General features: G+C 41.1%; 1 protein-coding gene and 1 long non-coding RNA gene across 4 annotated transcripts in view; one reads left to right on the top strand and one right to left on the bottom strand.

The window, feature by feature from the left end:
- The window catches only part of ENDOU (endonuclease, poly(U) specific), an 18531-nt gene extending 15893 nt beyond the window's left edge, over window positions 1-2638 (top strand). The window contains exons 8-10 of the mRNA XM_060657849.3: window positions 307-413; window positions 1151-1293; window positions 2453-2638. Of these exons, the coding sequence (XP_060513832.1) occupies window positions 307-413; window positions 1151-1293; window positions 2453-2573 (371 nt within the window). The 3' untranslated portion in view covers window positions 2574-2638. The remainder of the gene's footprint in view (window positions 1-306; window positions 414-1150; window positions 1294-2452) is intronic.
- Window positions 1-15131, bottom strand: part of LOC132694471 (uncharacterized) — a 16638-nt gene extending 1507 nt beyond the window's left edge. For 2 of the 3 annotated variants that reach the window (XR_009617310.3, XR_009617311.3), the window contains exons 1-4: window positions 14879-15127; window positions 11472-11591; window positions 10639-10722; window positions 288-355 (exon numbers count right to left, since the gene is read on the bottom strand). This is a non-coding gene — a long non-coding RNA (uncharacterized LOC132694471). Of the gene's footprint in view, window positions 1-287; window positions 356-10638; window positions 10723-11471; window positions 11592-14878 lie in introns of all 3 variants that reach the window. The other variant, XR_009617313.3, reaches the window with a different exon arrangement.

The following is a 15131-nucleotide window of genomic DNA, read 5'->3' as shown; positions in this document are numbered from 1 at the left end:
CCCCATGAAGCTCCCACCAGGTTTGGCTTGCTCCTGGGGAAATGGCTGAGAGGAGTATCCAGATTGATCACCAGGGCCAGCCAGGAGGAGGAATCCTCCCAAGAGCTTGAGCTGAAAGGGTTGGGGGGGAGGCTTTCCTAGGTGAGAGTTAGGGATGTGTGGGATGCTGGGAAGTCAGGGCAAGGGACTGAGCAGGTGTGCATGCTACAAGCCAAAGCCTGAAGAAGGGGGACAGCCTCGGCATGGGAGGGGCCGTAGGGGTTGGAGGGGAGGCCCAGATCACCCACCTTGAACTCTTTATTATAGGTGAAGTCAAAAAAGGCAAAGTCACTGGCTTCCATAACTGGATCCGCTTCTACATGCAAGAGAAGGAGGGCCTGGTTGACTATTACAGTCACATCTATGACGGCCCTGTGAGTACTGAGTGATGACCCCAAGAGCTGAAGAAGCCTTATGAGCAGTCAGACTTCCTGCCCTCACTCTGCACTCCAAATAGCCAGACTTGCCTCTCACCGTGACTCTCATTGGCCACCTAGTGGGGATTGTGAATATGACTTCCTTATCTGCTGGAGAGCACGTTTAGGCAGCTGGGACCCCGAGATTCCCTTCTAAACACTGAAGGCTCCAGACTGCAGAGGGCAGGAGGCAGACAGCACCATCTCTGGATGCGAGGCTGAGGGGAGGGGAGGATTCTCAGGGCGGGGAAGACCGCTCTCAAAGATGTGCCATTACCCCCTGCCTGAATTTCCTTAGAAGGTGGCCTTGGCTGGAAGTTTCAGCCTGGCTAGTCTGAGTTCAACCCCTTACATTTTATAAAAAAGAAATCTTTGCTGCCCTGTGCCAGGAAATAATTTGGGGGCAATACATTGTCCTCCTCCACACGTAATGGCCACAAGAAACAGAGCTCCGGCTGTCAGTCACAGGAATGTTGGCTCTGGCCTCCCTGGGAGATGCACACTGGCAGCTCCAGACGGAGGGTGCCGACACCTTAGCGGGCCAGGCTGTCTCCTTGGTCGACGTGAAGAAGCCAGCCTCCCCAGAAAACTCAGACGGGCCATCGCCAAATCTTGGCCGGCTGCTATCGTTTGCCACGTCTCTGTCAGACCCCACTCTGCGGTATTCACCAGGCCCTCTCTGCTACTCTCCACAGTGGGATTCTTACCCCGACGTGTTAGCCATGCAGTTCAACTGGGACGGCTACTACAAGGAAGTGGGCTCAGCCTTCATTGGCAGCAGCCCTGAGTTTGAGTTTGCGCTCTACTCCCTGTGCTTCATTGCCAGGCCTGGCAAAGTGTAAGTACTGGGCCGGCCAGGCCCGGGGAGCAGGCTGGGGCCACACATCATCCTCAGCCAGGACCGTCGGGAGAGCTGGGTTCTGTGACTCTGTGGCTCCGACAAATCACCCTTCTGGACCTCGGTTTTCTCACTTGTGAAATGGAGTTGTTAGATAAGACTGGTGGTTGCCAGGGACACCTGAGTGGCTCAGTCGGTTAAGCGTCTGATTTCAGCTCAGGTCATGATCTCACGATTCGTGGGATTGAGCCCCACATTAGGCTCTGCACTGACAGCGAGCAGCCTGCTTAGGATTCTCTCTCTCTCTCTCTCTCTCTCTCTCTCTCTCTCTCTCTCTTTGCCCCTACCTGCTAATGCACATGCGTGCTCTCTCTCAAAATAAATAAATCAACATTAAAAAAAAAAAAAAAGACTGGTGGTTGCCAAACTTTACCTTAGCAGCAGAACCACCACGTGAAATCTTATGCAGAACCTTCCTATATAAAACAGTGAGGGGCGCCTGGGTGGCTCAGTCGGTTAAGTGTCTGACTTTGGCTCAGGTCAGGATCTCAAGGCTTGTGGATTAGGGCCCCGTGTCGGGCTCTGTGGTGACAGCTCGGAGCCTGTAGCCTGCTTTGGATTCGTTGTCTCCCTCTCTCTCTGCCCCTCCCCTGTTCTCTCTCTCTCTCTCTCTCTCTCTTAAAAATAAACATTAAAAAAAATAAAACAGTGAGAAAATGGAGCTGCCCTGGCACCCTGAGCCTCTCTCTTTGGCACCCAAGGCTCCTAGTGGGAACCTGACATCCCAGAGAGTATAGCTAGAAACCACGGGGCCCCATGCATTCCAACATTTGAGGATTTGGGGTCCTACTACTTCTAAAACCCTAACAAGACATTTCATTTCTGGGGGGCTCAGCCCTAGAGTCTGAGATTTTAGAATAATACTGTTCTGGAGGAGATGAGGAGCAGTGTTCTTTAAGAAGATAGAAAATAAGGCACAGATTTTGAAGGGCTGCTTGTGCTGGAGGTAGTGGCTGAAATAAAGCTGTGGCAGGTCTCTTAAAGGCTGTTCAAGTCCGGGTGGAGCCCTTCTGCATGGGTCGGGCTTGATCTTCCTAGGCAGGGGGTGGGTGCGGAGAGATGTGATGGGCCCCTCTGACTTGGCCGTCTTTCCCCACAGGTGCCAGTTAAGCCTGGGTGGATACCCCTTGGCCATCCAGACCTATACGTGGGACAAGTCCACCTATGGAAATGGCAAGAAATACATCGCCACAGCCTATGTGGTATCTTCCACCCAATAGAGCTTGGAGCCAGACAGGGGCATGAGGACAGTGGGAGCTCTTGCAAGACTCAGGTTCTATCTGCTCTGGGCTGGAGGAGGATGGGGAAGACTGGAGGGGGGATTCCCAAGTCTAAAAATGCCCTTACGGGAAAGAGGGAAAAGAAACAAGTAAGAAAAATGCAGAGAAACTGTCAAATCTTTGTGCTGTAGCATTTTGGAAATAGAGTCCAGACAGAGAAGATGGGAGCCCTCCATAGCCCTTTGCCCTGGTGGAGACAAGTCCTTGATGTCTCTAGGCCTCATGTTTCCTTTGAATGTAAAGGGAAGGAGTTTTCCCCCTTTCCTTTTTGGGGGGGTTGGTGAGAGGGCAAACCTGACGGTGTCGTCACCGTGAAGGTGTTTTCAATTGTTCTTAAGAAGAACAGCAGATAAAAATTTAAGGTCACTGTAACGGCTGTTATCGTACACAGCTTTGCAAACTGAAGTTCAGCCCTATGTCGGGGCCTCAAAGGACTCTGGTCATGGAAATTAAGCAGTGGCCGTTTGGTCTTTTCTAGGGCTATATCCTCTCAGAACAGGGCCTGGGAGAACGCTGATGCCTGATGGAGAGGATAATGGGTTGGCACTGTGAGTGAACCTGGGAGGGAGTGAACTTCTCCGGGCCTGGGTGTTTTAGCAGCCAGCTCAGTGCCTGCATCAAGAAGCATTCTACTTGTTTAGTGCGGGTGCAGAGGTATATTTTGACCCCACATATTTTGTGAAAGGGTCCCCCAAATAGGAAGAAGATTTTGCATCAGAACAAAGAATTTACAGCTTGGTGGCATTAACAGTTATTTTAAGGGCTTATCCAGCAGCCATCATTTTACTCTGGAATTAAAGACCAGGGAGAGTGGGACTCCCTCTTCCAACCTCAGTTTCGCATTTCTCCCTGACCTCAGGGAGAACCAGATACTGTCTCACAGAACTAGGTTTGAATGATGGTTTACAGCATTCGAGTCTCCAATTAAAGTCATTAAGAAAACCTGAAATCTGTCCCTTCTTTGTACGTGACCCCACCCAAGTGTCTGTCTCCCTCCCTGCCTTTTCCCTGGAGCAGAGCTGGGAGCGATGCTGCTGGCTTCAGTGTCTCTTCAGGATGGTGTGGGAATGCGGTATCTCTAAGTCCTTGAGGACTCACCAAGTCTCTCTAGCCAACAGGGGAAGGGAGTTCTTCCTGGTGGATTTGTAACGGGAAGAGTGGAAGGAGTGTACTTATGGCTTCTGGTTCCACATATAAGGAGCCTGGAAGTTACTACCCCAGCCTACCAACAAATACAAAGCTGAACAGACTGAAATAGCAACAACCCTTCTTGGATCTGGAAGAGAGGAGAGGACACAGGCAAACAGATGTCCTTAAGATTGGAAAGTCAGGCAAATAAAGATTGGAATAAGTTTGGAAAGACAGCTTACTGGGGCGGAGACTCTCAGGCAGAAACCATTGCAGAAGGCAGTGACAAGACAGGAAAATCTGAACTGCAACTGATGAATTGCCTGATGGAGAGGCAGTACAGACTACTCTGAGAGTTAAAAACTCCAGGAACCCAGTCACAGGGGGATGCCACAGTATTGTGAGATTTACCTCTTGGAGTTCCGCCAGGTCCCATAGAGTGTATCAGAGAGAAACCCCCTTGGGCTTCTGGCATAGGGAGGAGAGGTGGAATCATTTTGAAATAACTAGAGCACTCTGTCCTTAACAAAGCCTGCCTTTGGGGGAAACTTGTTAGCCAGAGGCTAACCTGCTGAAATATTATTAGAGCCTAACTGATCTGCGGAAGGGAAATACCCAAATCAACCCACTTTAGCCATCCTCTCACACACAAAGGGGGAGAAAAAAAACTTCTGAGAAACACTTGTGAAATTCTCAATCCAGAGGCACAGGCTCACTAAAAGACTCAGCCACAATCATTGTAGGACGTTTCCCCTCTCCCCACACCTCACCACCACGTTACTAAAGGCCTATTTACCAAGCCTGGCAATCAGCAAAGCATACCAAAAGGCAAAGTAACATAATTTGAAGCTATAGGGCAAACATCAGAAACAGACATGGCAGGGATGTTGGAATCATCAGATAAGGAATTTAAAGCAACTGATTAATATGTTAAGGGCTATAATAAATAAAGTAGACAGCATGCAAGAACTGATGGGCAAAATGTAAGCAGAGAAATGAAAAGCCTAAGAAAGAACCGAAAAGAAATTCTAGAGATGAAAACACTGTAACGGAAATGAAGAATACCTTTGATGGGCTTATTAGCAGACTGAACACATTTGAGGAGAGAATCTCTGAGCTTGAGGATAGCTCAAAAGAATCCCCCAAACCAAAATGCAAGAGAACAAAGGCTGAAAAACATCCAAGACAAATATCCAAGGCCTGTAGGACAACTACAAAAGGTGTAACATACACATAATGAGAATACCAGAAGGAGAAGAAAGGGAGAAAGGAACAAAAGAAATATTTGAAACAATAATGACTGAGAATTTCCCCCAATTATGACAGACACCAGAGATCCAGAAATTTCAGAAAACACCAAGCAGAATAAATGTCAAAAAAACCCAACTCTACTTTGACATATCATATTCAAATTATAGAAAATCAAACTTAAAGAAAAATTGTGAAAGAAGCCGGGGGTGGGGGGAATCTTACCTACAGAGGAACAAAGATAAGAATTACATCTGATTTCCCCTCAGAAACCATGCAATCCAGAAGAGAATAATGTGAAATATTTAAAATGTTGACAGGAAAAAACCCACCAGCCTAGAATTCTGGACCCTGAAAAATTATTCTTCAAAATGGAAGGAGAGATAAAGACTGTCTTTTTTTTTTTTTTGAAGACTTTATTTTTAAGTAACATCTGTACCCAATGTAGGGCTCAAACTTACAACCCTGAGATCAGAGTCACATGCTCTTCTGACTGAGCCAGACAGGTGCCCCAAAGACTTTCTTAATTAAACAAAAAATTTTAAAAGAAGTTCTTTGGAGAGAAGGAAAAGAAGAAGTGAAACGTGAAGATAAGTAAAAACTTTTATTTCTCTTATTATTAATTTCTCTAAAAGACAACAGTTTGTTCAGAATAACAGTAGCAAGTGCTCACTTTGGCTGCACATATACAAAATAACAACAGCAATAATGTGTTCTATCACATATATTATGCATATATATATATACACACACACACATACTTATGTATACTTGTATACATATATGTATTATGGATATATATGTATATATTTATCCTTACATATAAATGAAATTAATAACAGGTACAAGGGATGAGAGGAAGGGATTAGAATTATTTTGTTAGTATAAGGTACTCCAATTACCCATGATGTGGCATAGTGTTATTTGAAAGTGGATATGGATTAATATTGTAAATGTATATTGCAAAATCTAGGATAATGATTTAAAAAAGTAAAAAAAAAAAAAAAGAAATATAATGGATCTACTAAGAAAGGAGAAAAAAATGGAATCACATGAAAAGCTCAATTAAGAATATAAAAGCCAGGCTCAGAGCCTGGAGCCTGCTTCAGGTTCTATGTCTCCTTCTCTCTCTGCCTCTCCCCTGCTGGCACTCTGTCTCTCAAAAATAAATAAATGTAAAAAAAAATTTTTTTTTAAAAAGAGCATAAAAGCCAGAAAAAGAATGGGAAACAAAAATAGGAACAAAGACCTAGGACAACAAATAGAAAACAGTAATGAATATGGTACATATTAATTCAACTATATCAATAGTCACTTTGAGGGGCGCCTGGGTGGCGCAGTCGGTTAAGCGTCCGACTTCAGCCAGGTCACGATCTCACGGTCCGTGAGTTCGAGCCCTGCGTCAGGCTCTGGGCTGATGGCTCGGAGCCTGGAGCCTGTTTCCGATTCTGTGTCTCCCTCTCTCTCTGCCCCTCCCCCGTTCATGCTCTGTCTCTCTCTGTCCCAAAAAAAAAAAAAAATAGTCACTTTGAATGTCAGTGGTCTAAGTGCAACAAATAAAAGAGATTGTCATAGTGGATCAAAGCGGGGTGGCTCAGTCGGTTAAGCTTCTGACTTCAGCTCAGGTCATGATCTCATGCTTAGTGAGTTTGATCCTTGCATCTGGTTCTGCACTGGCAGCATGGAGCCCTCTTTGGATCCTCTGTCCCTTTCTCTCTGCCCCTCCCACCCTCAAAAATAAATAAAACATTAAAAAAACCCCACAAGAATCAATTATATGTTGTCTACAAGAAACCAACTTCAAATATAAAGACACACATAGATAGAAAGTAAATGGATAGAGAAAAAAATACGATGCTAGCACTAATCAAAAGAAAGCAGGCATCACTATGTTAATTTCAGACAGACTAGACTTCAAGTAAGGAAAGTTATCAGGGGAAAAAAAAGAGCATTACATAACGATAAAGGAGTCAACTCTCCAAGGAGATATAACAATTCTTTGTATTTGTTAAAATGTTTATTTATTTTGAGAGAGAGAGAGAGAGAGAAAGAGCATGCACGAGTGGGGGAGGGGCAGAGAGAGAGGGAGAGAGAGAGAATCCTGGGCAGTGGGGCTCAAACCCACAAACCATGAGATCATGACCTGAACTGAAATCAAGAGTCAAGGCACTTAACCTACTGAGCCACCTAGGCACCTGGAAGATGTAACAATTCTTAATGTGTATGCATATAACAACAGAGCATGAAATTCCAAGAGGCAAAATCTGATAAAATAGAAGAAACAGATGAGTCCAGTATCATAGTTGGAGATGTGAATATCTTGTTCTCAGAAGCAGACAGATCTGGTAGGCAGAAAATCACTAAGAACAGTTAAACTGTCCATCAATCAACATTGAATATCATTGACATCCATAAACTATTTCATCCAATATTCATATTCATATGGGTCATTCACCAAGATAGACCACATTCTGGCCCACAAAATACTCTTTAACAAATTCAGAAGAATAGAATCCTACAATGTCTGCTCTCAAAAGATAACAAAAGATAACTGGAAAACCCTAAAATACATGGACATTAAATAACACACTTCTAAATAACACGAGTCAAGGAAAAAAAATCTCAAGACAAAATTTAAAATATTTTGAACTAAATGAAAATGACAATACAACTTACCAGAATTTGTGAGATGCAGTGCTTAGAGGAAAAATTATAGCATTTAATGCATATATTAGAAAAGGAGAGAGATCTAAAATAAATTATCTAAGTTTCCACCTTAGGAAACTAGAAAAAGAAGAGAAAATTAAGTAAAACATAAGTAGAAGAAAATAAGTAATAAGAATTAGAGCAGAAATCAATTAAATTGAAAATAGGAAACCAATAGAGAAAATCAATGAAACTAAAAGTTCTTTGAAAAGATCAAAAAAGTTGATACGCCTCTAGCTGGGCTAACCAAGAAAAAAGGAAAGGACACAAATTATTAATATCAAAATGAAAGAAGAACAACACCACAGATTCTATGGAAATTAAAAGGATAATAAAGGAATACTATGAACAACTCTATGCTCATAAATTCGATAACCTAGATGAAATGAATGACTTCCTTGAAAGACATAAGAAATAATAGATGATGTGAATAGGCCTATATCTATTAAAGAAGTAATAATATTAATAACCTTCCACAAGAGAAAGGACCAAGTCCAGATGGGTTTCCTGGTGAATTTTTTTAAATAGGTAAGGAAGAAATTTAACCAATTTTCTACAATCTCTTTCAGAGGATAGAAAAAGAGGGAATGCTTCCTAAGTAATTCTATGAGGTCAGCATTATGCTGATACTAAAACCAGACAAAGACATTACAAGAAAAGAAAACTACAGACCAATATATCTCATGAACATAGATGTAAAAATCCTCAAAAAAAAATTAGTAAATAGAATCCAAAAAAAAAGTATAAAAAGAATTATATAAATCTTGTGATTTATACTTGTGACCAAGTAGAATTTATTCCAGGTATCCAAGGCTGGTTCAACATTCAAAAATCAATTAATATAATCTAGCACATCGACAGACTAAAAAAGAGAAATCACATGATCATATTAATAGGTGCAAAAAAAGCATTTGACAAAATCCAATGCCCACTCATAATAAAAGCTCACAGTAAACTAGGAAAAAGAGGAAACTTTCTCAACTTGATTTAAAAAATATACAAAAAACTTACAGCTAACATCACACTTAATACTGAGAAACTTGAAAGTTTCCCACTAAAATCAGGTACAAGGCAAAAATGTCCCCTCTCACTACCCTTTTTCAACACAATACTCTTTTTAATGCAATATGGCAAGAAAAGGAAGTAAAAGGTATGCTTATTGGGAAAAGAAGACATAAAACTATCTTTATTCACAGATGACATGATCATCTATGTAGAAAATCTGAAAGACTCAACAAAAAACCTCTTGGAATTAATAAGTGCTTATAGCAAGGTTAAAGGATACAAGGTTAATATATAAAAGTAAGTTGGTTTCCTATATACCAGCAATGAATAAGTAGAATTTGAAATGAAAAACAAAATACCATTTACATTAGCACCCCCCAAAATGAAATAAGTATAAACCTGACAAAATATAAGATCTTTATGAAGAAACTTAAAACATTTTGATGAATAAGATGTAAAAATAAGTAAAGGGATAGATATTCCATGTTCAGATAGGAAGATTCAATATTGTCAAGATGTCAATTCTTCCCAACTTGATCTACAGATTCAATGGAATCCCAATCAAAATCCCAGCAAATTATTTTATAGGTATTGACAAATCAATTCTAAACTTTATATGGAGGGGCAAAAGACACAGAAGAGCCAACACAATATTGGAAGCGAAGAACAAAGTTGAAGGACTATGCTACCCGACTTCAAGCCTTACTATACAGCTACAGTAATCAAGACAGTGTGGTGTTTGGTGAAAGAAAAGACAAGTAGTTAGATGGAACAGAATAGGGAGCCCAGAAATAGCCTTGCATAAATATTGCCAATGATTTTTACAAAGGAGCCAAGGTAATAGAATGGAGTTAAGATATTTTCAACAGGATTCTGGAACAACCAGACATCTACATGTAAAAAACATCAGTGTAAACAAAGGTCTCATACCCTTCACCAAAGTTAACTCTAAATGGATCATAGATCTAAATGTAAAACACAAAACCATAAAACTCCTAGAAGATAACATACGAGAAAACCTAGATGGCTTTGGGTATGGTGATGCCTTTTTAGATACAATACCAAAGACATGATTTATGAAAGACAAGTTGATAAGCTATACTTCATTAAAATTAAAAACGTCTGCTCTGTGAAAAACAGTAGCAAGAGCATTGGTGGAGAAGTTACAGACTAGGAAAAAATATTTGCAAGATACACATCTGATAATAGACTGTTATCTAAAATATACAAAGAGGGGCGCCTGGGTGGCTCAGTCGGTTAAGCGGCCAACTTCGGCTCAGGTCACGATCTCGCGGTCCGTGAGTTCGAGCCCTGCGTCGGGCTCTATGCTGACAGCTCGGAACCTGGAGCCTGTTTCAGATTCTGTGTCTCCCTCTCTCTGACCCTCCCCCATTCTGACCCTCCCCCATTCGTGCTCTGTCTCTCTCTGTCTCAAAAATAAATAAACGTTAAAAAAAAAAACCAACTAAAAAAAAATATACAAAGAACTCTTAAAACTCAACAATAAGAAAACAACTCAATTAAAAAATGGGACCATAACAAACACCGCCCCAAAGAAGATATACAGATGGCAAATAAGCATATGAAAAGATGCTCCACATCAAATGTCATCAGGGAAACGCAGATTAAAACAACATGACACCACTATAGACCTATTCGATGGCCAAAATCTGGAACACTGACAACACCAAACGCTGGTACTGATGTGAAGCAACAGGAACTCTCACTCATTACTGGTGGGAACACAAAATGGACAGTTACATTGGAAGACAGTCTGGCAATTTCTCGCAAAACGAAACATACTCTTACCATATGATCCAGCAATTATTCTTCTTGGTATCTACCCAAAGGATCTGAAAACTTATGTCCACACAATAACATGCATGTGAATGTTTATAGCAGCTGCATTCATAATTACCAAAACTTGGAAGCAAACAGGATGCTCTTCAGTAGGTGAATGGATAAACTGTGGTCCATCCAGGCAATAGAATATTATTCAGCGCTAGAAAGAAATGAGTTATCAAGCCACAAAAAAACATGGAGGAACCTAAAATTCTTTATACTGAGTGAAAACAAGCCAATATGAGCAGGCTACATCTGTATGATTCCAAGTATATGACATTCTGGAAAAAGGAAAACTATGGAGACAATAAAAAAGACCAGTCGTTCCCAGAGTTGCAGGTAGTGGGGAGGGATGAATAGACATATAACAGAGGATTTTTAGGACAGTGAAAATATTCTGTATGATACAATGATAGATGTATTGTTGTTATAAATTTTTCCAAACCCACTGTGCAGTACTAAGAGTGAACCTTTAGTTAAACTAAAGTTAGACTCTGGGTCTTAGTTAAACTAAGTTAAGACTCTGGGTGCCTGTGATGTGTCAATGTTAAGTTCATCTTTGGTAAAAAATTGCACTATTCTGATGACTGATATTGATAATGAGAGAGGCTAGGTATGTGTGGGCAGGAGGTATATGGGAAATTTCGGTACCTTCCTCTCAGCTTATTGGAACCCTAAAGCTTCTATTAAAAAAATAAAGTCTAAAACCAAAGATTGGAAGGAGCATTGCACATAGATTATGGGGTCCGGTAAATGGAGACTGGTGATCCCTAGCTCTTGTAACCAGCCCCCTTGACCACATCCACAAGGAACGTAAGGACGCTTCTGGGTGTAGCTTCTGTGGTTGTGGGAGTTGACCAAAGTGAGGGAGGAGGGGGAGATAAAGAGAGATAAAAAGAGAGTTCTTACCTGTAAACAGATGATGTAGGTCACAGATGCTAGGAAAATGCCAGGTATGAAGGAATACCTCAGGCAAGTTAAAATTCAGATGGATGAAACAGGGCCTCATCTTGTCCTTCCTCAGGGGAGCTAACAGTCAAATGAACAAGACAGTGAGTCAGTAGAACACGGTGGTCATAGGTGCTGGCTCTGAAGTCAGAATGGCCAGGTACCTCACCAAACCCTGTCATTTGCTTGCTGTCTAGGCAAATTTCTTAATTATTCAGATCAGTTTCCTCACTGGTATGATGGGGATAATATTACCATCACGTTGTGAGGTAAAAAGTATAATATGCTTATTACTTACGATAATGCTTACCTGTCTCGCTTATTACACAGATTTCATTTTTCATGAAGAGAGGTAGCTCATGTTCCCTGTGATTAACCTTAACGTTCATCTACTGGTGCCTAGTACTCATCCTCCTTACAGACCTCTTCAGAGGTATTCCAGGCAGTCAAGTAGGAGACAGAGTCAGAAATGTAGGAGTGATCACATCCCAGGGTCTGGATCTTAGCTTTGCTAAGGAGGGAGGGGCAGGAATTAATATTTAAGATCTCAAGCTGTCCCAGACTGTGCTAGGTTGGGTTTTTACATACATTTTGCTCAGTCTATTAGTTATTTCTATCTTTACCATTTTAATTTTACCTGGGCAACTAAGGCTTAGGTTAAGCCACATTCTTAGTAGGTAGCAGAACAGGGTTACAAAATTTAACCCTTTTCCTCTGGCTAGAGTGAGCTTGGATTTCTAGCAGTATTGACTCATTTATGTGTTTGTCATTCTTTCAAAGAATACTTATGAAGGCCTATGATAGAGGTTACTAATTTCCCTTCAATATCTGCTCTCCTCTTGTTTTTCCTGAATTGTTTTTAGATGAGCAACATGACTTCCAAGAGTAAAAACTTCTCTTGCAGCCAGGAGTGAACATGTGTCTAATTCCTGGCCAGTGGCATGGAAAAAGGAGTGTTCTTAAAGGCCACTATTCCCACTCTGCCCCTTCCTGCTGTCTGGATTGCAGATATGATGGCTGGAGCTTAAGCATCCATCTTGAGCCACCAGGGAAGCCATATGCTGAAGATGATGGAGCCATAAGGTCGCAGGTGCCTGGGTCTGACACTGAAATTATCATATCTATGGAGAAATAGGTTCTACTTACATAAATGGGTTAGGAAAAAGCTTAGGGCAGAAAGCCACCACCATGGGGCAAAAGCACCCGAGGCTAGGTAGCGAGATACTGTAATGGGATCATGAGTAAAATTCCTTTCCATCTGACACCAGTGTACCTGATCACAAACTCCACTTGCCCCCAGGCCCTTTGCTTCTTATATGAGTTAATGATTACTATCTGATAGTTTGCTTCACATTCACCATGTATGTAAGATCTTGAGAGCTCAATAAATATGGAGATGAAACCTCTGTGGGGGGCTCTTGTCTCCTCCCAGACATTAGCCTCTTTCATATTCAATTCTGCATCCACTCTCTTGCTGGACAAGAGAGAACTCCAGACTCAAAGTCTGTGACAAATACCAACCCTGGATTGCTCATATTCAGTCTTATTTTATTTGAGAGAGAAATATTCTCTCATGTTTAAGCTACTCTTATACTGGGTTTTATCTCACATGCAATTAAACCCCATACATAAATTGTTTTATTTATTTTTAAGAGAGAGAGAGAGCACACAAGGGACAGAGCAAGGGAGAGAATCTCAAGCAGGCTCCACACTGTCAGCGCAGAGCCCGATGTGGGGTTCTACTTCATGAACTGTGAGATCATGACCTGAGCTGAAATCAAGAGTTGGACGCTTAACCAACTGAGCCACCCAGGAGCCTCTAGTATTCCTTTTCTTAAGATTCGTATTACCTTTCAGAGTGTTTCCTTATTTAGCTATTTTGAAGATGTCAATAATTTTTTCAGACATTAACACCATTGACAAAATTAACACCATTCACAATCATTAATTGCAGCATTTTACTCTTGCAATAATAAACATTTATATATACTTCCACTATTAGAAATTCAACATATAGAACACATAGAGACACCTTTTTGAAAGTGACTATTCAGATATTAACAATAAGTGCAACTGAGATGACTGGGGTTTGTTTTCCCTAAAAAGAAATTAATTAATGAGGCATAAAAGCATAATTTACCAACCTTGTTCAAAACTATTTGAAGACATGTCAACAGAAGTGGGGAAGTCTGCACTCCAGAAAAGAACTTACAATGGCCCATATCTGGGCTCACAAGAGAGAAGGCGGTCATTACAGGTATAGCTGTTTTTGGTAGAACAATGTGAGCCTCAGAATTAGGTAGCAAAAGCCCTCAAGACCATTTGATTTAACTCCTTTCACTTTTCTTCTGTACTCACTAAGAAATTGTCTATTATGTGACTTGAGAGGAAGAAAAATAGGAGGGAGGATTCACCCAAGGGTCTATGAGGTTTTACTAAAGGAGCCAGCAGCCCCCATCCCTCTCATCTCAATTGACTCTGGTAGAATTCATTTAAAAAAATAGATTGCTTTTGTTAAGAACATCCATAAATCAATATCTGTTTTTAAATGATTTATTATAATTAAAAACACAAAACCAAAAGGATCATTTCATTAGTAAATATGTTGATGATACACTCGATGATTTGACTATTATGATGTGAAAATACAAAGATACTATATAAATATACAGTGGGAAAGATGAGCTAATGATCTGCCCTTGTAAGAGAGGACCCCAGGGTGGGTTTTCATTGATGATTATCTGGATTAGTGGCTCCCAGTCTTAAATGAACAATTGTATCCTGTGCTTTAAAAAATCAGGATTCTCTGGCTGCACTAATCAAATCGGAATCTGTGGGGACAAAATCTAGAAATAAGATTTTTTTTTTTTAAACGCTCCATAGATGATTTCAAAGTTCAGTCAAGCCTGAGAGCCACTGAACTGGATTTTGAGGCTAATGTCTGAGATCACTGAGTTGTTTCGAACTGACAGGTTTCTTTGCTTCCGTTTGTTTTCATGGACTTTTGAAATTATTTTTGTTTTACAATTTTAGAGCTGTCCTGAAAATGAAAGAAAGCTCACTCACACAGGAAGCAGACGCAAGAAATGTTAAAAGGTTCACATTCTTTCTTCTTTGTAAGCCAGGGCACTCTAAAGAGAAACCTTAGTACTGACACACGACCAAGAAAGACTCAGAGTCAGATACACTTAGAAAAGCAGAGTTTACTCGCAAAGGTGAAGAGAGGCAGACTGAAGAATTGGTTTGTCAAATACAAGTACTTACAGGAAGCAAAACAAAACAACCTTGCACATTTGTCAGAGTTACAAGATTTCACAGTCTGTTCAGATAGAGAAACAGTAACTTTCTCAGATGATTATCGTACTTACAAAGGTCGTGACCTATAGACACCCGCAGGGCAAATATTCAGGATGAAATCATCTTGAGGGGAGTCCAAGGAAATAGTCAAGGAGTTATTATTTTGGCAATCGGAACAAGTCAGGGTGACTCTGCAGTTTGGGGGTTATCTCCCGTGAAGTTTAGTTATATTGGAAGCAGGCAAGGCGTCCGATTCGGCTTTAACGCACCTGTCAATTCTCTAATTGTACCCTGAGAAGAACCGGGCACTGTATCTGACCTTCT

Source organism: Panthera onca, chromosome B4 (genome assembly GCF_046562875.1).
Source record: "Panthera onca isolate mPanOnc1 chromosome B4, mPanOnc1 haplotype 2, whole genome shotgun sequence".
NCBI lineage: Eukaryota > Metazoa > Chordata > Mammalia > Carnivora > Felidae > Panthera > Panthera onca.
This window is presented reverse-complemented; position numbering and strand designations above follow the sequence as displayed.